Source organism: Dreissena polymorpha, chromosome 13 (genome assembly GCF_020536995.1).
Source record: "Dreissena polymorpha isolate Duluth1 chromosome 13, UMN_Dpol_1.0, whole genome shotgun sequence".
NCBI lineage: Eukaryota > Metazoa > Mollusca > Bivalvia > Myida > Dreissenidae > Dreissena > Dreissena polymorpha.
The window spans coordinates 46,435,431-46,459,875 of NC_068367.1; the positions used below are offsets into that span (position 1 = coordinate 46,435,431).

The window sequence follows — 24,445 nt, forward strand, 5'->3', positions numbered from 1 at the left end:
TATTAGTGTTTTTATTTTTTAATAGAAGCAACTATTTTCCACAATGTTGTCAATAAAAATGAGACTAAGTTGTGTCATGCAAATCTGATTTTCAAAACTTGGCTTGTTCAAACAAATACTACAAGGTCAGTTTTAAGATTTGGGACAGTAGCAAGTTTTTTAATGTTTCCCTAAAATGGATACTTAGGAAAATTAAAGTATTTCAATTTAAGATATTACTTATGACATCAAATTACATGCAAAAATGTATTCAGATGCTTAACAAATATTAACACAGACAAAAACACTTAAGCTTTAAAAGATTTCATTATGATTTTCGATATAGTATTGCAACCATGATGCTTATGACAATAATCCTTACAATAAAAAAGAAAGAAAGAAAATCTGCAAAACTCTTACCATGAAATCTATGTGGAATTCCTCATAATTTTTAAAGTAGTCCATTAAAGTTTCAAATCTATGTCTCTCTGCACACACCTGTAAATGAATGTATTTATGAAAACATGATTCACATGCAAAGAAATCACTGTACACAAATATTTTTTGTTTAATTTTCTATAATTATAAAATCCTGATTCTTATTTTTTTAGAAAAAAATGCCCCTAAAAGCCCAAGGTCACTCCAGTTATGGGTAGATTCTGTTACACTTGTGTAATAATTGTGCTTTATTAACTAAATTTGTTTCCTTGTATGGCACACACTTATCCTGTTCTGAGACAGGTTAAGAACAATTACTGTTTTTACTGTAAGTACTGGCATATAAAAAAATTAATCCCTTGAGTGGGGCCAATTTTGAATCCAGGGGCCCTATTTTACCAGCATATGATGTTACATACTTATAACAAAACCCCTTACTCTTGCTGTTTCAGAGAATAAAATTTTTTAAGTTATTTACTTCAGAAATCTTGTGTAAATCATGCGAACCTGGGGCATGGTTATTTCTAATGTATTGTCAAAATTTGAAAAAAACTTAGATAAGGAAAATTTTAAAATGTGACACCCCCAAATATCAAACACCTGACCGACCCTTGCAGGTGCAAAGTATCTTTCTGATGTTTATCAATATTAGATTACAAGTCTTGACAAATTATTAGACCATTTGGGCATGGTAAGTTTGACCCTAGAATCATGATTTGAACAAACTTCGCAGAGGACCACTTTGTGATGATACATGCAAAGGCTCAATGGCAATAGCTCAATATGTTGCAATTTTAAGATAAGAGAGGGGAAGCAAAAGCTGATGTCAGAAAATCATATGCCTGGTAACCAAAACTTTTGGCAAATTTGATTCATAAAATATTATCATACACAAAATTAAACACCAGCACCCGATTGTATAAACAGTTAAACCAACGGTTAAACACACACCGGCGGTTAAAGGTCGGTAACTTGTTGGTTACTGGTCGGTAAGCGTTTGTAAAAAATTTGGTTAGTTATACCGATCAGTTAAAACCCAGTTAAAACATACCCTGCTTCGCTAGGTGGGTAAGTACAAGTAATGGCCGCGGCGCGTGACATTATAAAAGCTAACCATCGACGACCTTCACAATTTCGACGAGTAAACAACAAATTGCAGCGACTGACACTTTATTTGACTTAATTTACAGGGCAATACGAATTCCGACTTCGGACGACGAATTTAAGGACGCACAGAACGTGTGTTTTTTATATTCTGTTATGGGTATGCCGTGTGTGATCTGATGCATCAATGGTGCCCATGTTAAAATCATTTCTCCGAGAACAGGGAACGAATAAAAAAAAATATAAAAAAAACACGTTCGAACTAGTATCTTACCTTTAATAAACCTTTAAAATCCATAAATAATCCATTTAATTCAATAATTGACGATTTTGCATCTAGGGTCTTTAATAATTACTTTAGCATAGTTAAATAAAGACCCTTATGCCATCCTATCACTATATTCAAATGAGTTTAATAACTCAATAAACTTTCTTCTTCGTCACACGCTACGTCATGTACTCTATGTACATTACTGCTGTTAAAATGAACCGGAGCAGTTTATCAAATGAGCCTTGTTCTGAGAAAATTGGGCTTAATGCATGTGCGTAAAGTGTCATCCCAGATTAGCCTGTGCAGTCCGCACAGGCTAATCAGGGACGACACTTTCCGCCTTAACTTGATTTTCGGTAAGAAAGAACTTCCTTGAAAATAAAAATACCAGAAAAGCGGAAAGTGTCGTCCCTGAATAGATTGTGTGGACTGCACAGACAATTTGGGACGACACTTTACGCACATGCATTAAGCCAAGATTTCTCAGAACGCGGCTCAAATAATAGCCGTTGGTGAACTCAGTTGCATTTGCAGATTTCTGCATACAAAGATATATTTAAACTTGAATAATGTTTAATTTGTCTATGGTAAATTCTCTTATTGTACAAGAAAATAATTTAATATTTTAATAAACAAAGAATGGAAAACATCCCATTACATAACAGATAAATGAATGCATTATACCGTGTACAAAATGGGACATTCCGAATTCCAGTGTGGTGCCATTTTTAACATCTTATACTTTACACATCTCTATGCCTAACGTGAATTAAATCGGAAAGCAAATAGTGCAGATTATTTATGAATTGTGCGATATTTGTATGGCTTATTGCACATTCTAAAATGTCAAAAGTATATGCACGGATTATAAACAATGCACATTGAACGAAAAAAGGAAAATGTGATAAATTGACAATTCAAAAGTCGTTATGCGGTACATTTACATGTGAAATAAGTCGCGTTTATAATAAATCGTCAAAAAGACTCGCACTTTTCTCAATTGCAATATGCAATATTGAACTACAGACAGAGTGATTTTCTGATATAATTTTAAGTTAATGATATACTCAGCTAATGCTTTGAATGTGTAAAAACCGTTATTTTGCGAAATATATTATTTCCCGTTTTATTTTATAACGCAGTCATGAAAACGGGATATAAGACAAAATAGAAGAATAGGCTAGCATGTTACGACGACCATGTATACTTTTTATGTCACATCTAGAACAACTAGAAGAATAGACGTCTTTGCAAGCACTCTCTTGCAGTTTGGAAGCACCAGGGATTCCGCTAAATGATGCAAATCCCGACATCAATATCAATTTGTCCCTGGTCATTTTGATGAACTCATAGTTAAAATGTACACTTTATTTTATTGTGAATTCATTTGTAAATGAATTTAATAAAAAATAATATATGTTTAGCATGACAATTCGTGCGAAAATTACGTCATTAGAAAATGCATTGTGGTAATGTTTTGGTTTAAGTTACCGGTGGTTAAATTCCACTATGCACGGGAAGTTACTTTGCGGTTTATCGCGTTTATACAATCGAGTTACCTTGAAGGTTACTAACCAAACTTACCAAGGTTTGAATGTTACCGAGCGGTAACTTAAACCAGCGTTTATACAATCGGGTGCAGGTAAACATCTGGTATAAAGATTATTCTAGTATGGACATTATCTCACCTCTTTGAAGTTGTCAAAGGCAGACAGGATTATCTCATGTCCCCCACTGACCAGACACACTGCAGCAAGCAGCTCTAGTACTAACGCTTTGGTCCTATTGGGCGAAAATTGGGAAATAATTAAAAACAAATTATTGCACCCACAGAACACTTTCACTACATTATATCGCCCCCTGTTTGCAAAAAGGTACCATGTGACATTCAAATGAGAAGGCACATGGTACCTTTTTGCATCATTTTGGGGATACAACGAGTAAGAGCTGGTTTACAAAATTTCAGAAATCTTGATGAGCCAAGTATTGACCAATAAAACAGAGCTTTGTCACAGACAGAACAGCTGTCCCCCAATGGGTTAAGGTTGTCAGATTAACCCTATACCACTTAGATACGTATTTTGACACATTTGTAGTCCCTTAGAAAGTTTAATTAAAGACCTTTCTTACTAGATTCAAGTTTTAAAGGCTTCGTGTCCAAGCCTTAGATACTGATGATCAGCAAACAGCATAAATCCTGAACAGACTGCGAGTTACTCACAGGCTGTTCTGGTTTTATTCTGTTTGCACATAGCCATTTTCACTTTGCTTTTTACTGGGAAAGGTTTAAGAACAAGATCTCCATTAACTTACTTCAAGTACTTTTTAGTTAAGCCTGGATGAAGATTTTGATCCCCCATTATTTACACAACTCTAGAGAATGGCCTTAAACCATTATACACTTCTGGTGAAGGACCCTTAACAACATATACAAGCCTGGGGACTGGCCTTACCTCATACTTCTGTGGTTCAGACTCAGGGCTATACAGTTGATGGCATGAGTGTGAGCTATCACAAGGTTGAACCCGTACTGAAACACAAACAGAATGTAACAGAATAACCGTTAAGGAGTGGATGAACCAACAAAGCCTATTTCCAATAAGTCTTATTAAATTACATTCATGGCCAAACTATGAAAATCTTACAGTCATTTGCAACAATTTTTTTGAGAAGGTGCGAATATTATGGGTTGTAATTAGTGAAAATAAATAAAAGCGCAGAAACTATTTCACGCATGTCAATCAGGTGTTTATAAAACATCGTCATCTTTTGATTGCATTTATTGTTTTTGATCCGCCATGCGATGGCTGTTTACCTGCCTGTGATTTTTTTTGCTTTAATTTGTTACAGCCTGTGCCATTTGAATTGGGAAATTAGCGCGATAAACCGTGAAATTGGGGAAAATAGCGCGATAAACCATGAAATTCGGAAAAATTAAGCATTATAAATAGGATTATAAGTAACAGAATTGATATTGTTTTTAAGTGCATGTTCAGTGGGTTTTCTAGAAGGAGTCTGGTCGAATTGGGATTTTTTAAATCAATAAAAGTGGCAAATTTAGGAATGATTTATGGAAAAAATGACTAAATTAAAGTTAAATATTTTGAAGGATGTTTAAAAAATAAAGTTGAGATCTAGAGTGAAGACTTCTTTCTTAAAAAAACAAGAGGGCCTGAAAGCTCCAAAGTCGCTCACCTGAGATAACAAGATATTATTGGGACAAATCTCCTGACCAAGTTTCACGAAGATCGGAAAATAAATGTGGCCTCTAGAGTGTTAACAAGGTTTTACTATAGCCATATTAGGAAAAATGCCCCGCCCCCTGGCAGCCATGTTTTTCAACCAATCGGCATCATTTTTTAACTCGTCCAAGATATCATTGAGACCAATCTTCTGACCAAATTTCATGAAGATTGGACTATAAATGTGGCCTCTAGAGTGTTAACAAGGTTTTACTATAGCCATATATAGCCATATAAGGAAAAATGCCCCGCCCCTGGTGGCCATGTTTTCAAAGCAACCAAAACCATTTTCGAACTCATCCAAGATATCATTGGGACAAATCTTCTGACCAAGTTTCATGATGATCGGAAATAAATGTGACCTCAAGAGTGTTAACAAGGTTTTACTATAGCCATATAAGGAAAATAGCCCAGCCCCGTGGTGGCAATGTTTTTCAACCAACCAGCATCATTTTCGAACTAGTCCAAGATATTATTGGGATGAATCTTTTGACCGAGTTTCATGAAGATCGGACTATAAATGTGGCCTCTAGAGTGTTAACAAGATTTTACTATAGCCTTATAAAGCCATTTAAGGAAAAATGCCCCGCCCCTTGGCAGCCATGTTTTTCAAGCAAACGTAACCATTTTTTTTTTAACTCATCCAAGATATCATTAAGACAAATCTTCTGACCATATTTCATCAAGATTGGACAATAAATGTGGCCTCTAGAGTGTTAACAAGGTTTTACTATAGTCATATAAGGAAAAATGCCCCGTCCCCTGGCGGCCATGTTTTTCAACCAACCGGCATCATTTTCGAACTCGTCCAAGATATTATTGGGATGAATCTTCTGACAAAGTTTCATAAAGATTTGACAATAAATGTGGCCTCTAGATAGTTAACAAGATTTTACTATAGCCTTATATAGCCATATAAGGAAAAATGCCCCGCCCCCTGGCGGCCATGTTTGTCAACCAACCGGCATCATTTTCGAACTCGTCCAAGATATTACTGGGATAAATCTTCTAACCAAGTTTCATGAAGATCAGGCAAAAAATGTGGTCTCTAGAGAGTAAACAAGATTCTACTATAACCATATAAGGAAAAATGCCCGCCCCCTGGCGGCCATGTATTTCAACCAACCGGCATCATTTTCGAACAAGTCCAAGATATTATTGGGATAAATCTTCTGACCAAGTTTCATGAAGATCAGACAATAAATGTGGCCTCTAGAGTGTTAACAAGATTTTACTATAGCCATATATAGCCATATAAGGAAAAATGCCCCGCCCCTTGGCAGCCATGTTTTTCAAGCAAACGTAACCATTTTCGAACTCATCCAAGATATCATTGAAAACCAATGTTCTGACCAAACTTCATGAAGATTGGACAATAAATGTGGCCTCTAGAGAGTTAACAAGTCAAATGTTGATGCCGCACAACGCACGACGGAGGACGGACAAAAGGCAATCACAAAAGCTCACCATGAGCACGTTGTGCTCAGGTGAGCTAAAACAACAACAAAAATTTTTTTAGGGGGGGGGGGAATTGGGCTTCTTTTTGGGAAATTTTGGTCAGATATTTGGGAAATAACGTGGATTTTTGTGATTGGGAACAGCCGAAAATCGGCTGTAATTTTGAGCAAAAAAATTCACTGCCTGCAACATCCCTGAAAAGCACTATACACCCAATGGGAAACAAAGTTAACAATTACCGTCAGGGTTACCTTACTATTCTACCTGAACAAGGTCAATCCTATCAATACAGCTTTACTGCTTTAGCGTTTTAATGGAAATGTAAAGGGCCAGTTAAGTACACAGTATAATGTACTCCCCTCTGAGTATTAAACGAATTGAACATGATTGCCAAACCAGTGTTTTTTTCACCATTTTGGGAATGGGGCCGGGTCCCTTTGGATTGGGAAAATTTGCGGCATTTGACTAAAATAGTGAAATTAGTGTTGTTGTTGTTTTGCCAAAACATGCTTCAAAATTGAGAATACAAGTGTTTTCAGTATTCAGAATGGGGCCGATTACTGGACCCTATTTTGAATGAAAAAAACACTACAAACAGATGCAAGATGTATGCATTGATTACATAAGATATAAATGTCCTTCATGCCTACAATAAGTCAGTCTTTTTTCAATTGATCATAATTATTCGTTAAAAACTTAAATGTTGATCTGTTTACTTACAAACTCAGAGCTCCAGATAAGGGTCGTATTTTCGTAATTACGAATTATTTTCAAGTCTGTTACGTATTTATTTTAAAATCTTGTCGTACCATTAAGAATTACAAAATCAAGTTACGAATATTATTTTAACATCGGTTCGTATCGATTTTTATTGAGTTCATTTCGCGTATTAAAGATCTTTGCGGTGCTTATACAGAATGGTTATCAGGTTTGTTTAACAAAGCGCATTTTTTCCAATAAAAGCGGCGTATACAGTCTATCTGTCAAAAAACAATAGCTGCGCCCAGAAAGCGTCTATAAAAACTGCAAAGCGTCCAAAAACACGCTTTTAACATATTGTACGCAAAGTGAGCTGAAGTTAAATGTTTAGAAAGACATTATAGGAAAGATCTTAAATGATGTTGAATGTTCAGTTGCCGACACAGTCAGAAAGGCTAAACAAAAACGCGACACGACGGGTCCAAACTTATAAACACAAAAAAACATTGAACGAGTGGAAGGGACAAGTCCCGTGGCTAATCGTTGAAAAGATTGAAGGGGACACCCGTTTTAAATGTGAAATATGTAAAAATTCATCTAAGGCATGATATCTAAGCACAGTTTGGGCATATGAAGGTATTGGAAAAATAAAATTGTATAATACTGAAAAGACACTGTTGAACTCGTATAAATAAAGTTGCTAGTATGTTTATTTTGATTTTTTTGCATGAAAATAACCATTATTATTTATTTTTAGGTCATTTAGAAAAAATAAGAATTATTTTCCAAAACTTAGTAGTAACGTTAAGAATAAAATTTCAGAGTTAAGAATTCTTTTTGAAAATCTGGTAGTAATTTAAGAATTTCACAAAACCTTATCTGGAGCTCTGAAACTATACAAAAATTCATGCCTGAAGAATAATAATTGTTTCACAATATATGCATACAATTGACATAAGTGGAAAAAAATAAAGAGTTCCTGATCTTAACATTTATCTTCTATCTTCTATGACTTTAATGACATGATTAAAATGCAGAAAAAGTAGAACAGGCTGATAAGGGTTATTAGGTCCAGAAAAATGATCAGGGAACTGGCCCTAGTGGCATGCAAGAGGCAAACATCCCAGCCAAAAACATGGACCCGTGCCTTATGGTTTTGAAGAGAGAGATTATGTGGACTTAACCCGCACACACTGCTTTTTTAGTCTCCACAAAAGTCAGCTCTACAACTAATCCATAAACTGTAACAGGGTCATGGAAAAAATATCAGAAGACTTGCATTCATGGCTGGGTAAAATTTCAGGTCAAGAAACAATTTGTAGTTTTCAGGACAGTTAATGAAATTTGTGAAAAAAATAGTGACAAAATTTCCAGACAGTTAGGACTGAAGAGATGAAAAGGTTGCCGTGGCATTGTGGATACGGTGTACGCCTGGCAACTGTTGCCGTGGCATTGTGGATACGGTGTACGCCTGGCAACTGTTGCCGTGGCAATGTGGATACAGTGTACGCCTGGCAACTGTTGCCGTGGCAATGTGGATACAGTGTACGCCTGGCAACTGTTGCCGTGGCAATGTGGATACAGTGTACGCCTGGCAACTGTTGCCGTGGCAATGTGGATACAGTGTACGCCTGGCAACTGTTGCCGTGGCAATGTGGATACAGTGTACGCCTGGCAACTGGGAGATCATGGGTTCAATCTCCACTGTGGGAGCATTCTTATGATCTCAACAAGACAGCACCAAGTACTGGTTCTACCCACGGAAAGAGACTCAAGAGTTTTTCAGTAAGCCTTGAGCTTACAATGCGAGCTAAAAAAAATAGGTTTAAACTTAAACTAAAATTGTGTCCATTTGCTGAGATAGGGCTGCATCTACCTGGTGGTTCATGATTGCACGCAGACACATGATGCAGACATGTACGTCATCCCTGGCCTCGCCCATGTTCAGTTTCTGTGAGTACTTGGTGGAGATTCCCCGTGACGTGCTGATCGTATTGGAGCGCTTGAGACCCCGCATCGAGGACCGCGCCAGACCTGTGTCTAGGCTCGAACTCTTCTCGAGATTCAACAACTGCTCCTTTCTACAATGAGAATCATCCTGTGCAAACTGAATGTGCATTTAGTGTGTACAAGAAACTAGGACATTGCATAAAAACTAAAAAAAATTGAATGAAATACACAAAAGTTAAGTTATAAAGTTTATCGATGACTTCACTTTGACATAACATCACCCGGCCAGATTCTTTTCTGAGCGAGGATATGTGAAATCAAGTCACTTTCTGCCTACACTGGATTTTCATTTGGAAGAAACTTAAAAATTTAAATGGAAAATTGCACAAAATTAAGCGGAAAAAGTTGTCCCTGATTAGCTTTACCCACAGAACTAATTTCAAACTTTTCAAGTTATTAACCATTTCAACCACAATAGTTTGAGTGAAGTTACCATTGGTGCATAAAATAGGTGGGCATTGTTAGTACATGTACCTATGGATAAGACGGATGGATTAAGTTCAATTGGCTTTAGAGACCATGACAACTATCATCAGTGTTCTTAATTTTAAAACTGCTTTGGAAATCAGTTCAACCTGAATGAGATAACAATCACATGAAAATCATCAGCATTGAAATGTTTGTTTACTATCCACTGACTGGATGTAATATTACATTGCATATGAGGTCACACTCACGTGACCTTTTTGTAGCATGCATTGGCAGTCTTCTTTGAAAATTGTTAACCCTTTACCCTTTAGATACATATTTTCACGCATTTGTAGTAGCTTAGAAAGTAACATTTAATTTAAGACCTTTCTTACTAGATAAGTTTTAAAGGCTTCATTTCCAACCCTTAGTTACTGATGTGCAGCAAACAGCCTTAAACCTAAACAGCCTGCGAGTAAACTGCAAGTTACTCGCAGGCTGTTCTGGTTTTATGCTGGTTGCAAAAGCCATTTTCACTTTGCTCCTTATGGGGGAAAGAGCTAAATTGTCAAGGTGACTGGACAAGCTTACCTCATGAGAACCTGCGAAAAGGACAAGTAATCCACTAAGATGTCCAGACCCTGGTTCTCTTCACTTAAAAACTCTCGCACCCATCTGAAATACAATGTTTATACCATTAAGAGTCAGACAGCACTGTCAGTGAAGACAGCGGTTTTCTTAGCCATTTTGGGATAAGGAATCTGGTCCAAGTGGGATTTTTTAAATCAATAAAATGGCAAATTTGGGATTTTCTTATTGGCAAAATGGACCAAATTGGGATTTTATTATTTAACAAATATTGACAAATCAGACCATTTCCTGGATTTTTTTGCATAAAATGCAATTCACGCAAGTCCACTGATTTTCGAAAAACTCATAAAAAAAAAACAAACTTTATTATAATACTTTGTAAGATGTTTATGAAAAATTTATTTTATTTTATTTTATTAATTTTTTTTTTGGGGGGGGGGGAATTATTTTGTACAATTTTAGTTTGGGATCAGGTCCGTCTGCTTTGGGATTGGGTCCGTTTTATAGCCTTGTTTAAATAGCAGGAAAACCCCAGTGTACGATCCTTCTAGCTCATGTAAAGAAGGAGTTAGTATTTATTTAGTATCTCATAGGAAAGAATTCCAGAAATATGTTTAACAACTGTTGTTACAGCAATTCAATTTTTTGTGAATCTCCCTTGTGAATCTCAAAGCATGGACAATGTGGAAACCCCATAGCAAAAACAAGATCTAGGATTACTTTAGTCGATTAGAGATGACATGTTTTAGGGCGCCGTATTAAAAACTCTAAAACATTCTAATCTGACAACAATTATTTGTGACAAATGGCAGTTATTCCACTCACTCTATGTGGTTGGTTCGGAGTGAAATTTCTAGGTCTCGCAAAACTTGTGTTGAACTTGTGTCACCCAGCATTTTTCTTCTCTGCATTGAAAAAAACATTGTACATGTATCATCAAATTTTGCAAATACAATACAACTTATAAAGAATACTTGTTTACTGATTTGCATAATAACAAAACCTATTACATCAGCCAAACTTAATTTACTAAATTTGCGAAAGTTTCATAACAACAACTTCACCAATTTAACACACATGGTTTTACGCATATATTTTTTGCATTTGATTATAGCAATTTTTCATAAAATTAAAACCAGATCACCTCAGCAAAACAAGACATTATCAGTGCAATATCATCATCATTTTATAATTATCATCAAATACATTATAAGAGATCAAATGAGCCCATGTTACACTTGTAGAACTAACAAGAGATGTGTTCGTCAGAAACACAATGCCCCCTATTGCGCCGCTTTTTTTTTTTGACCTTTGACCTTGAAGGATGACCTTGACCATGAACTTCCACCACTCAAAATGTGCTGCTTCATGAGTACGCCGCTTTGAAATAAAAAAAATATTTATTCTTTTTTACCTTTGACCTTGAAGGATGACCTTGACCTTGAACTTCCACCACTCAAAATGTGCAGCTTCATGAGATACACATGCATGCCAAACATCAAGTTGCTATCTTCAATATTGCAAAAGTTATGGCTAACATTAAAGTTTTTTTTTCCGGACAGACATACTGACTGACACACTGACGGACAGTTCAACTGCTATATGCCACCCTACCGGGGGCATAAAAATCTCTCATAAAACACAATAACAACAGATCAATAAAACAACAACTTAAATTAACCCTTTCCCACTAAGAAGCAAAGTAAAGATGGCTATGTGCGAACAGCTTAAAACCAGAACAGCCTGCTAGTTAGCTCGCAGTATGTTCAGGTTTTGTGCTGTTTGCTACTCATCAGTATCTAAGGGTTGAAAATGAAGCCTCTAAAACTTGAAACTTGTAATAGAAATCTTTAATTAAGTTTAACTTTTTAAGGGACTACATAAGCGTCAAAATATGTATCTAAGTGGTAAAAGGTTTATACAAAGATAAATCCTTTATGTTTAAAGAACAGCAACATGCATTAAAATTAGAGACTAAATAGAAATTACATGTCAGGATAAAACATAAAAACATATAATTCAAACTAAGATACATCATGGGGCAAACTATCATTTCTAAAAATACGTTAGTCGTAAAAAAAAGCTTAACCAGTTTAAGAATATCTTAACATAATTTCTGGAAGTAAGAATTCCAATGAACAAGGTCTTGATTATGAGAAAATATTTGGGTATTTCATAAACATAAACATACAAGAATACATGTATTAAGCTTGTAGGAATCAATAAATGTAGCAAAGTCCAATGATGTTGGGTTTAAAACTCATTTCAAATATTTGCAAAAATACATGTACCTGGAGTCTAAAGTAGTAGTCAAACTGATATCTTTGTGAAGGAAAAAATGTTTATTTGATATGAAAGCATTTGTGATAATTTTTTACAACTGCAAAGCAAATCATACAGTGGCTTGCTAACATTAAATTCAATGCATTGAAATTACAGGATTCAAAATTTGATCTCATATGGGACAGTGGTTAACAGTGGTACACAGTGCCCAGAATAATTAAGATCCCATGAAATAAAATTATATTTGAATGACATTATTATAACCAAATATGTTAATGTATAAAACAATATAATATAATTTCATGTCAAGTTCACACAAAAACCACCCACATTTTCAATTATGATTATGAGTTTCTAAATCTCATATGCTTACAATTAATCCTGGCAATATGACAAATTTCAAAATATTTGTTACATCTCAGTATACAAACCAGAGCACATCAGAGGCTTAAAACAGAAACCCTTTCTCATCAGTTATTAGTTCATCTGTTTTCAACAGACATTGAACTTGCACAGTTTTGCATAACAGTATCATACTTGCTTTGGGTGGGGTACTTAGGGAAGTTTTGATCCATTCATAATCTCAGATACAAAAGCCCAATGCTAAAATAACCTCAATAAATGTGTTGCAAGTTCACATGTAGTAGTACATGTACTATATTAAGTATGTGCACATGGTATACAGATTAAGGTGTAAGAGAACTTTTCAAACAAGAAACAGTTTAATCAACATACATATCAGGTTTGTAAAATTGAAAATATCAGTCTAAAGATGCCAGATATTTAAACAAGAGGGCCTGAAAGGCCCAAAGTCGCTCACCTGAGATTACAAGATATTATTGGGACAAATCTTCTGACCAAGTTTCATGAAGATCGGAAAATAAATGTGGCCTCTAGAGTGTTAACAAGGTTTTACTATAGCCATATAAGGAAAAATGCCCCGCCCCCTGGCAGCCATGTTTTTCAACCAACCGGCATCATTTGTTAACTCGTCCAAGATATTATCGGGATGAATCTTCTGACCAGGTTTCATGAAGATCGGACAATATATGTGGCCTCTAGAGTGTTTACAAGATTTTACTATAGCCATATAAGGAAAATTGCCCCGCCCCTTGGAAGCCATGTTTTTCAAGCAAACATTATTATTTTCAAACTAATCCAAGATATCATTGAGACCAATCTTCTGACCAAATTTCATGAAGACTGGAGATAAATGTGGCCTCTAGAGTGTTAACAAAGTTTTACTATAGCCATATATATATCCATATAAGGAAAAATGCCCCGCCCCCTGGTGGCCATGTTTTTAAAGCAACCAAAACCATTTTCGAACTCATCCAAGATACCATTGGGACAAATCTTCTGACCAAGTTTTATGATGATCGGAAAATAAATGTGACCTCTAGGGTGTTAACAAGGTTTTACTATAGCCATAAAAGGAAAAATGCCCCGCCCCCGTGGTGGCCATGTTTTTCAACCAACCAGCATCATTTTTGAACTCGTCCAAGATATTATTGGGATAAATCTTCTGACCGAGTTTCATGAAGATCGGATTATAAATGTGGCCTCTAGAGTGTTAACAAGATTTTACTATAGCCATATAAGGAAAACTGCCCTGCCCCTTGGCAGCCATGTTTTTCAATAAAACGTAACCATTTTCGAACTCATCCAAAATATCAATAAGAAAAATCTTCTGACCAAATTTCATGAAGATTGGACAATAAATGTGGCCTCTAGAGTGTTAACAAGGTTTTACTATAGCCATATAAGGAAAAATGCCCCGCCCTCTGGCAGCCATGTTTTTCAACCAACCAGCAACATTTTCGAACTTGTCCAAGATATTATTGGGATGAATCTTTTGACCAAGTTTCATGAAAATTGGACAATAAATGTGGCCTCTAGAGTGTTAACAAGATTTTACTATAGCCATATATAGCCATATACTTAAGGAAAAATGCCCCGCCCCTTGGCAGCCATGTTTTTCAAGCAAAGGTTACCATTTTTGAACTCATCCAAGATATCATTGGGACAAATCTTCTGAGCAAGTTTCATGAAGATCAGAAAATAAATGTGGCCTCTAGAGTGTTAACAAGGTTTTACTATAGCCATATAAGGAAAAATGCCCCGCCCCCTGGGGGCCATGTTTTTCAACCAACCAGCATCATTTTCGAACTCATTCAAGATATTATTGGGATGAATCTTCTGACCAAGTTTCATATAGATCAGACAATGAATCTGGCCTCTAGAGTGTTAACAAGATTTTACTATAGCCATATATAGCCATATAAGGAAAAATGCCCCGCCCCTTGGCAGCCATGTTTTTCAAGCAAACGTAACCATTTTCGAACTCATCCATGATATCATTGAGACCAATCTTCTGACCAAATTTCATGAAGATTGGACAATAGATGTGCCCTCTAGAGAGCTAAAAAGGCAAATGTTGACGCCGCACAATTCACAACGCACAACAGACGACGGACAAAAGGCGATCACAAAAGCTCACCATGAGCACGTTGTGCTCGGGTGAGCTAAAAATTGAATCGCCCTTCGGGTGAACCGGGCTTAATGCATGTGTGTTAAGACACTTTCTGCCAACACTTGTTTTAGTAATTTAAAGAAGTCTCTCCAGCATAATTTAAGACTACAAGATAATTGCATCAAGACTTTCAGTACTTATTGTTGTGTTGAGTATATTGTCATGTATCTGATCACACACTTCTAATATTGGATTGGTTTTACTAAATGTTTTACTGCTTTCAACATGATTATTGGCTCTCTGGAGTTGCATTATTCTTTATTCCTGTATCAGTTAACTATATAACAAGAGATGTGTTTGTCAGAAACACAATGCCCCCTAATGCGCCGCTTTGAAGCCATATATTTGACCTTTGACCTTGACCTTTCACCACTCAAAATGTGCAGCTCCATGAGATACACATGCATGCCAAATATCAAGTTGCTATCTTCAATATTGCAAAAGTTATGGCCAATGTTAAAGTTTAAAGCAAACAAACCAACAAACAGACAGGGCAAAAAAAATATGTTCCCCAGTATAGACTAGGGAACATAAAAAGCCAACATATTAGGGGAAAATATAACATAACTCTAAACAAAGAACACAAACAATGTTACCAAGCAGAAACAGCTGAGTAGAAATGACAATATCAAGACCTAGGTTTCAAAAGAAACACAAGTGTAATAAGAATTATATAATGACAACAATATTGATCAACAGGCATAAGAAAAAAACAACTAGAGATGTGTTTGTCAGAAACACGATGCCCCCTAATGCGCCACTTTGAAGCCATATATTTGACCTTTGACTTTAAAGGATGACCTTGACCTTTCACCACTCAAAAAGTGCAGCTCCATGACATACACATGCATGCCAAATATCAAGTTACTATGTTCAATATTGCAAAAGTCATACATGCCATAAATTTTCAGACCAATTCCGGGACATTGAGCTCCATTTTCCGGGACTTTTGCCGATTTTCCGAGACATGAATTAATATAGCTATATATATAGATATACATGAATTTTTTAAACACATTTTTTTACATTGTAAATTGCTTAGTTCGAAAGACTATCTGAAATATCTATTAACGTCAAATTAAACATTACTACTTCCGTTACTAGATACAAGCCACGTGTTTTTCATGTTAAAAAAGAGCACCAAATTGCTTTTGTGTACATGTCACATATCTGCAGGAAACTCCTGGGTGTATCCACGGCCGCATAAAAACTTCGTAGCGCATTTGTTACTATTTAAAGATGTGATGAAATAATGTCCAATCGGGGCGGGTTTTTTCCACTGAACAAGCATAAATCGCCTGACCTGATGTTCATGTTTTTGCACAACACAAAATACACCCACATTTTCCATGCAACGTTCTACATGTCTGCATAATTTTCACGCGCTTTTTATTGAGACAAAGGATAAAGCACTGTTTATTTGACGCTAGAATTTGTTTATGTTGCGTAAGCATAACAATTCGGAAGCGTGTTTCGGATTACAAATTGAATATTGCTCATTTGAAAATCGAACGAAACATTTACAGTTGTGCGTAATTAATTCAGCAAACTGCCATAAATTCCCACGCTTATGAAAATTACGTCACTCGTCGTCTGCATGATCTTACTGCAGTTACACTGCTTACGAGTGTTGTCGCTCATTTAAAGCGTGCGCCAAACTGCCATAAAATCAGTATATTTAAGCAAATTAACAACCACATTAAACAATGTTGCCTTTTCGGTTTGACTGCAAACGTGAGACAATCGATATGATAATAGGACCCCTGTTAATTGATCGCTTTTGACACGTAGCGTAGTCACTTATTCGGGTAGGCATTGCCATGGAGACGTTGCAGATTAGTGGGAACACAGTGATTCGAGATGCAGTTAAAGTTACATGTTTATATGGATTTTGTAAAATCCGGGACATTTGAAAGATTTCCGGGACTGCGGGACACGTTCTTCATGTCCGGGACTGCGGGACACGTTCTTCATGTCCGGGACAATCCCGGACAATCCAGGACGTATGGAATGTATGCAAAAGTTATGACCAAGGTTAGAGTTTGTGACACATACAATGACAGACACATACAATGACAGACAGATAGACAAGCCAAAAACAATATACCCCCGATCATTCGATCCGGGGGCATAAAAACAAGAGGACCGACCAAGTGGATCCTTGAAAGCTCAGCTGGGAAACTCTAACTCAGAGGTATAAGACTAATGACCCTGGATTTGGGGTTACTTTTGATTTAAGGGGCTTAAATAGAACAAACTTAACAAGAGGACATTCCATAGCTTCACATCAGCATTATTCATCATTTTAGAAAACAATTTTTTTCACTTTTGCGACATAAGTTTGCAAATACAATATGCAAAATACTTGCTGTTGAGGGACAAGATTTTGAGTTAAATCAGTGCCTTTATTTTTGTTGCAAGTGCTTGTCTGAAGCTCACATGAAACTAATATAATTATGGCTACTACAAAGTCATTTAAGGACACCTGATTTTGTTATTTTGTGGGGCGATCGGCTTAAAGAGGTGTTTACACCCCTGAAAATACATTTTGTAAAGAACAGTCTGCTTTAAATATTGCACTGGCCATTATGGCTTATTGATGAAGAAAATCCATAAGCCAAATAGAACTCTACAGGACCACGTTTTTTTTTCATTATTAATATCAATTAATAAAACAACAGTTATACAGTGTAAACATGATAACTTGATCTAAGCATATCTTATCAATTAGAGTGTAATTAATTCAATAATTAATGGGAATATTATTTCATGTAGGAGTATTGTTTGTCAATATAATCTCATTGAATAGTTTGTATTTCCAGGCATTGTTTTGTCAACATGAATTTGGATGACACATTAAGGTAACAGACAGTAGAACATGTTTTTTTTCTTAGATTTACCCCTTCTCCCATAGTAAAAAGAATCCATTAAGATTTTACAAATTATACACGCCCCATGGTTATCAAAAACCTTAATATCAATCAATTATCAATAAAACTTTTCACCATCACACATATACATGTACATAAAAGCTGTCAAAGAATAAGCCTACCCGTTAACAGTAGAAATGCAGCAAACAATATGCAATGACAACCAATAAATAATAACTGATGCAACAAGATTTTCAAGAAATGTGAAGTGCAATTGATATTAAAGCAGCTACAGAGGATTTATCTTGAACTTTAAGCACAGGGCTGCCATGAGAGCTTATAGTGTAAAAACACTTACGTAAGCGCTTGCAAAAATTGACAATATAATAATGGAGCAAAACAGCCAAGCCATGGGAAAAGTGGGGGAAACAATGTCAATTTTCAAAGCTGTGAGCAAACTGTTGGTGTTTTCATGGAAACTCTCACATATGTTCTAAAAGGAAAAGGAGTTAAATGCACCAGCAAAAAGGAAGAGCTGTTTCAGAACATATAATATATTTTAGGTTTTTAAATACAGGTCACAGTGTTTGAATGGTATATTATCTATGAAAATATGAAAAATTTCAAGTGTAATACATAACAGATATTCTACAGCATTCAAGTGCACAAACTATGTATATTGATCTTTCAAGTAAGTGATCATAGTTGTTTGAAGTAAGGACTAATACAATGAAAAATATATTTTTCACAATTGTCTATTCATGATTCACTCAAAGCACTCCTCACAACTCATGAACAGTTATTAATTTTCTTCCGCCATAAACTTAAACACCAACACTCCTAGTAATCAAACTAACACACATTCTGTTGTGAATAACTTATTTTTTTTTTTTTCCAGTGAATATTGTCAAAATGTGATTAAATAGAAAATATTGCTTCTTATTATCAAGATATTGAGATATTGATAAATGTAAGCATTATGACTCAATGTATTTAATACCCCCCCCTCCCGACTGTTTCCCGATTTTTCCCCATGAACCAGCTGTGATGCCCCTGGTATGGTTTACTATGCTGCCGCATCTGGCCAGTGGGTACATTGTATGCAAAATACACAGTTGCTGAAATGTTTGAAAATACAGGCAGATTAGCATTTGTTTTTCCACTTCCGTTACCATGTTAACCAGCTTTGTTTACAAACCCACATGGGTTTGCTCCTTCTAATAGGATAACAAGAACATTGAGAGGGAAAATTTCACACACAAAAAGAAACCAACAGAAAGAGAGAAAGAAAGAAACAAAGAGAGGAAGATGTTGTCTACTATTGTATACATTACACTGGGGTCTAGATTGGGTGATTTATCAAAACAATTGTTATCATCAGAAAGAAGTCTAACATTCTTTCTCAAAATATTTGGGAAACACCTACCTGTAATATAATAAATTTAGGGGAAATTTATTGCATGAACAATGCTGAAATTCACCTCATTAAATTTACTTTTTTTCCCATAGGTATTTTATTGCAAAGTTTGTCTGCAATTTTACCAGTCTGGTGATCAAACAACAAAAGAAATTAAATGTATTACATTTCAAATTTTCCCTTGAAAAAAAAGCTAGTTTGCTAAACATTGTCAATAACAAACAATGTTTAATAAATGATTATTTGATTGATGTGTTCTTATTTAAGAAACTAATAAAACAGTACACATATTGAGCAATCAACAGTGATGATTCCTATACTATGAGTTAGGCATTGTACATTTTTATCTTCTATAAGAGATTATTGAAAGGTTTTTTAAGATCTTTTTTTCTGAACAATTATATGAAATTTAATAAAATTTGCAACAAATCTCACAAAATCTATGCCTTATACCTAACACAATTAGTGCATTATAAGAATAAATCAATTTTCACTTTGGGAAAACCATTCTTAATGCATGTGCGTAAAGAATCATCCCATATTAGCACTTGCAGTTTCCACAGGCTAATAAGGGAGAGCGTTTTCTGCTTTTCAGCAATTTTTCTTTCAAATGAAGTCTTTTCCAAATAAGAATTCAGTCTACGCAGAATTTTGTCTACCCAAATCTTCCTGTATTATAAAGCCCAGATTTCTGATAGGGTGGCTTAAATAAAATGTGCTTGGTCATGTCCAGTTGATACATAAAAAAAATTATTCATATGTCAGAGCAGTATTTATTACTGTGATCTTAATAAAGAACATGTTTATGTACAATGTAGATCCAATTGTTTCCCAAACAGAAAACACCACTGTCTGTGCCTAATTTAACACTTAAGCCTATCAGGTGAGATGTAATTATGGAGTGATAAGAATGATTAAAGAAATCTGATAGCTTTCATTTATGTTGGAGAAGCAAAAGCACTTGGTTCAGTTTTCAAACCAAGGGGTTATAGATTGGAAAGTTTGAAGACTTCTGTAACAGAATACTTCTTACATGTTAACCCATTTATGCCCAGTGGACTCTCCCATCCTTCTAAATTGGATCAATTTATTTCCAAAATTAGGGATGTCTAGTATATTTATTTCTATATTTAGATTATTTCTTACAGAAATTCCTTTAAGCAAACAGCGCAGACCCAGATGAGACGCCGCATTATGCGGCGTCTCATCTGGGTCTACGTTGTTTGCAATGTCCTTTTTTCAGGACGCTAGGCATAAATGGGTTAATGTCACCAACACTTTCGGTAGAGATAATGTGTATTCTTTGACTTAACGGGCTCTAAATTATCATTTGAAAGTAACTTTAATAGTGAATACCTATTTATCAGTAAAACAAAGAAACTGAACATCTATAAACTCAATTAAACATGAAAACTTACTAACACTGTAAGGTGTGTAAAGTTGAAATTCTTTTTATTTTTTCCTGTCTTGGCAAATGCTGTAAAAAAAATGTGTACTTCACCACACTTCGGAGTCCACTATCTGGGTAGAACCAGTACTTAGGGCAACCGTGAGTGCTTACTCCATGTCTGGATAGAACCAGTAGGCATCATAATAGTTTTATCCTATTTATTTTTATTAATGAAATCTGTAATATGTGCACATATTTATTACATCAAAAGAGCTGAGTAAGCTTAGAACTAATTTCAAACAAAACATGTTCTTGGTAACAAATTGTGACTTAGACCCTTCAAACCGAAACAGCTCATGTGCTCTTTCGATCTGATGTCCCCATCTTTGAAGAAAGAGTTTCAGAAAAATTATAAAAAAAATTATATCTAAAACAAAACTATTTACAGGATGAAGAGAACAGAAGACAATAAAGAAACTGAATACAATCTAGAAGTAGAAATATCATAACAATTATCTAAGAGTTAGAAATAAATTCTCTACACATGAGACAGGTGGGTTGGAATCTAGAGATCTAGACATTTGTGAGAAAAGAAAAGAACATTCCCACATTATGCTGAACATGGCATGGTTAAAACAACAATTGGGCAAGCAATAAGGACATAAATTGACACAAGTCCCCTTACCACTAAGCTGGTAATCTATGAGAAAAACACAATTGCAATGCTGAATATTTCAGTGATATCATGGGAGAATAACAATGTCTTTTTTTTAAATAACTGTTTAATTTACAATATTGTCTTTCCAATGATCATAATATTTACATTGTAACAAGTCAGTAATTCTACATGGGTATATTGAGATTTGCAGTGGATTGTCACATTTCCTTGCTCATAAGTGATATTAATATTAATTAATTTGACAACTTTTCACTTTTGTGATTTACATGAGTACTGTTAGAGGTTAACATTTGCACATGACAAAGGTTTATGGATAAATGAGACTAAATGTCCCTTAAATATGTATCAATAGTTATAACATCATCAATTGAAATAATGAAAGGGCACACATGTATGCATACTGTGTCATGCATACACAACAACATAAAGTCATTATGAAATTCTTTTTTTTTGGTGTGAGTGACATTGTAAACAATAAGCAGTCATAAATGTGTTTAAGAATCATCTCATTGCTCATCACGTTTTTGATTGCATTTTAGCAGACAACTTTTAAATAAACACCAGCTACAAATAACAATCAAATGAAACATGCATAGATAAACTTGTCAAACCTGTAATCAATTCAACAGATCAGAACAGAGAGACATGCTATGTTTCCTATTTTTGCTTCAAACAACAGATAAGCACACTTTTACTGCTTTTGGTATGGGTTAGCCTGTAAGGGATTATGCATACAGCAATAAAATATACACATTGATGGGCATATTAAATTTCTTGAAAAAAAAAACACAACAGAAAATGAAAGATGCTGACAAAATGGGAGACAAGACCCCCCCCCCTCCAGCTTTATATATAAGATTATAAGCGATTTAATGGAGCACCTTATATTGGATGTACCGAGTATCTTTAAACTGTTTACATTGATCGCTTTATATTAACATTGCTGGGATATTATTATTATTCATACTGAGTAATACATTGTAGCTAATATCAGCACTTGTGGAACAAAGCTGAAATTTGAAACATATATATTGGTAATAACTGAAAAAGGAAAACAGGGCTACATAATGTTTGCGAGGAATATGTTCACTATACATGTAAGCAGGTAACAATGTTATAAATAAGTCTACCATGCTATTTGCAATTTGTACAGAACTAATACAATGGTGCACTATATTATTGTACTTTATGAAAATATAATTAAACATTTGTTTACACTATAAAGTGAATAAAAAGCCAACTACACATTCTAATAATATGCTAATATGAATGAAATTTAATATGCTAATATGAATGAAATTTAAATACAAGACTATTGCCAAGCAGTATATGTGACCCCTACCGGCTGCACCATTGTCAGAATATTTTTTTATTTGTTGCCATAGCAACCAGAATTTTTGGCGTAGGAAGAAAATGAAATGATGTGCATAATGTCATATTGCCATCTATCCATGTTTCAATTTTCATGAAAAAATATGAAGAACTTTTAAAGTTATCGCAGGATCCAGAAACGTGTGCAGGATCCACCATTTTCAGCAGTATTTCTAGTCTATTTGTTGCCATAGCAACCAGAATTCTTGATGTCGGAACAAAATGAAATGACGTGCATAATCTCCATATTGCCATTTGTCCATGTGTCAAGTTTCATAAACAAATATGAAGAACTTTTAAAGTTATCGCAGGATCCAGAAAAGTGTGACAGACTGACGGACTTACTGACTGACGGACACACAGAGCGCAAACCATAAGTCCCCTCCGGTGAAACCGGTAGGGGACAATAAGGAGATGCTCTATACATGTACAGACATTCTGGTAACAGTGGAAACTTGCAAAAATGAAACTTCTACAATACTTTTTTATAAACTTGTAATTACATTTGACCAAAATTTGTGTCTACTACAGATATTATGATTGTATTAAAGAACATTTGAGAGTTCATTGGCAATTTACCATGAACTCTCAATGGTCCTGTATACATTTCATAGCACGTTATTTGTTCCCCATTCCCTTCATTCTTGAGTGACCAGTTGGGTTTTTCATCATTTAGAGAATGATGCATGTACATATAGCATTTTGCATTGGGAACAAGAGATGTGTTTGTCAGAAACACAATGCCCCCTATAATATAAATTGCGCTGCTTTGAAATAAAATTTCAATATCTCATTTGGCAGGTTTAGAAATTATCTCCCTTTTAAAGCTTATAACTTCCCTTGGATTGTATTTTCTTACTTTTGACCTTTCACCACTCAAAATGTGCAGCTTCATGAGATATACATGCATGCCAAATATCAAGTTGCTATCTTCAATATTGCAGAAGTAATGGCCGATGTTAAAGTTTTCGGACGGACGGACAGACAGACAGACAGACAGACAGACAGACAGACAGACAGACAGACAGACGGACTGTCAGTTAAACTGCTATATGCCATCCTACCGAGGGCATAAAAATCACGTTGTTTTGACAGAAATTGGGAAACTCATGTTGTTGTTGTTGGTTTTTTGTTCTCAATTACTTGTTACATATAGATTTAAAGTGCTTTCAATATTATACTTACTAATGTTAAACTTATAGAACTGGATAGGGAGATAAACTTAATAGTGAAATTTATTTGACACAAAAGTAATTTTCTTTTGAAAACCTTTACATGTAATTAAAAAAAAGCATAGTGACCATCAAATTATTCCTAATGGGTCAAACCTATACCATACCACAAAATATCAATACAAATTAAAATAATAATGGATGGTAAAGTGTGCAGCTGTTGCTTTTTCTTGGAATGCTCAAGTGAGATACAATCCCCTTTGTGTATTAATAGCAAACAGTAAATAGGGTAAGATACTGATTGAGTACTCAGTCCATCATCCCCTAATGCAAAACACTGTGTTACATTAAATATGTGAGGTACATAGGTATCAGTTAATATCAAGGGTCAAACACTTAAAGGCACTTTAATCAGACTAAATATCCAAAGATTTGTGAAGTGACAGCTTATGCAAGTTGTATGACAAATAGTTAAAGGGATGATACAATCACTAGAAGATGTGTTTATAATACAGTATGAAATAATTAAA

The 24,445-nt window shown here is 35.1% G+C and overlaps 1 protein-coding gene across 5 annotated transcripts in view; it reads right to left on the reverse strand.

Moving 5' to 3' along the window:
* Positions 1-24,445, reverse strand: part of LOC127854986 (formin-like protein) — an 82,203-nt gene that overhangs the window by 32,013 nt on the left and 25,745 nt on the right. For 3 of the 5 annotated variants that reach the window (XM_052390201.1, XM_052390197.1, XM_052390200.1), the window contains 6 exons: positions 11,026-11,105; positions 10,201-10,284; positions 9,068-9,272; positions 4,246-4,322; positions 3,481-3,574; positions 400-477 (listed from right to left, as the gene is read on the reverse strand). In XM_052390201.1, coding sequence (XP_052246161.1) covers positions 400-477; positions 3,481-3,574; positions 4,246-4,322; positions 9,068-9,272; positions 10,201-10,284; positions 11,026-11,105 — 618 coding nt within the window. Of the gene's footprint in view, positions 1-399; positions 478-3,480; positions 3,575-4,245; positions 4,323-9,067; positions 9,273-10,200; positions 10,285-11,025; positions 11,106-15,612; positions 15,652-21,378; positions 21,394-24,445 lie in introns of all 5 variants that reach the window. The other 2 variants (XM_052390198.1, XM_052390199.1) reach the window with 2 other exon arrangements.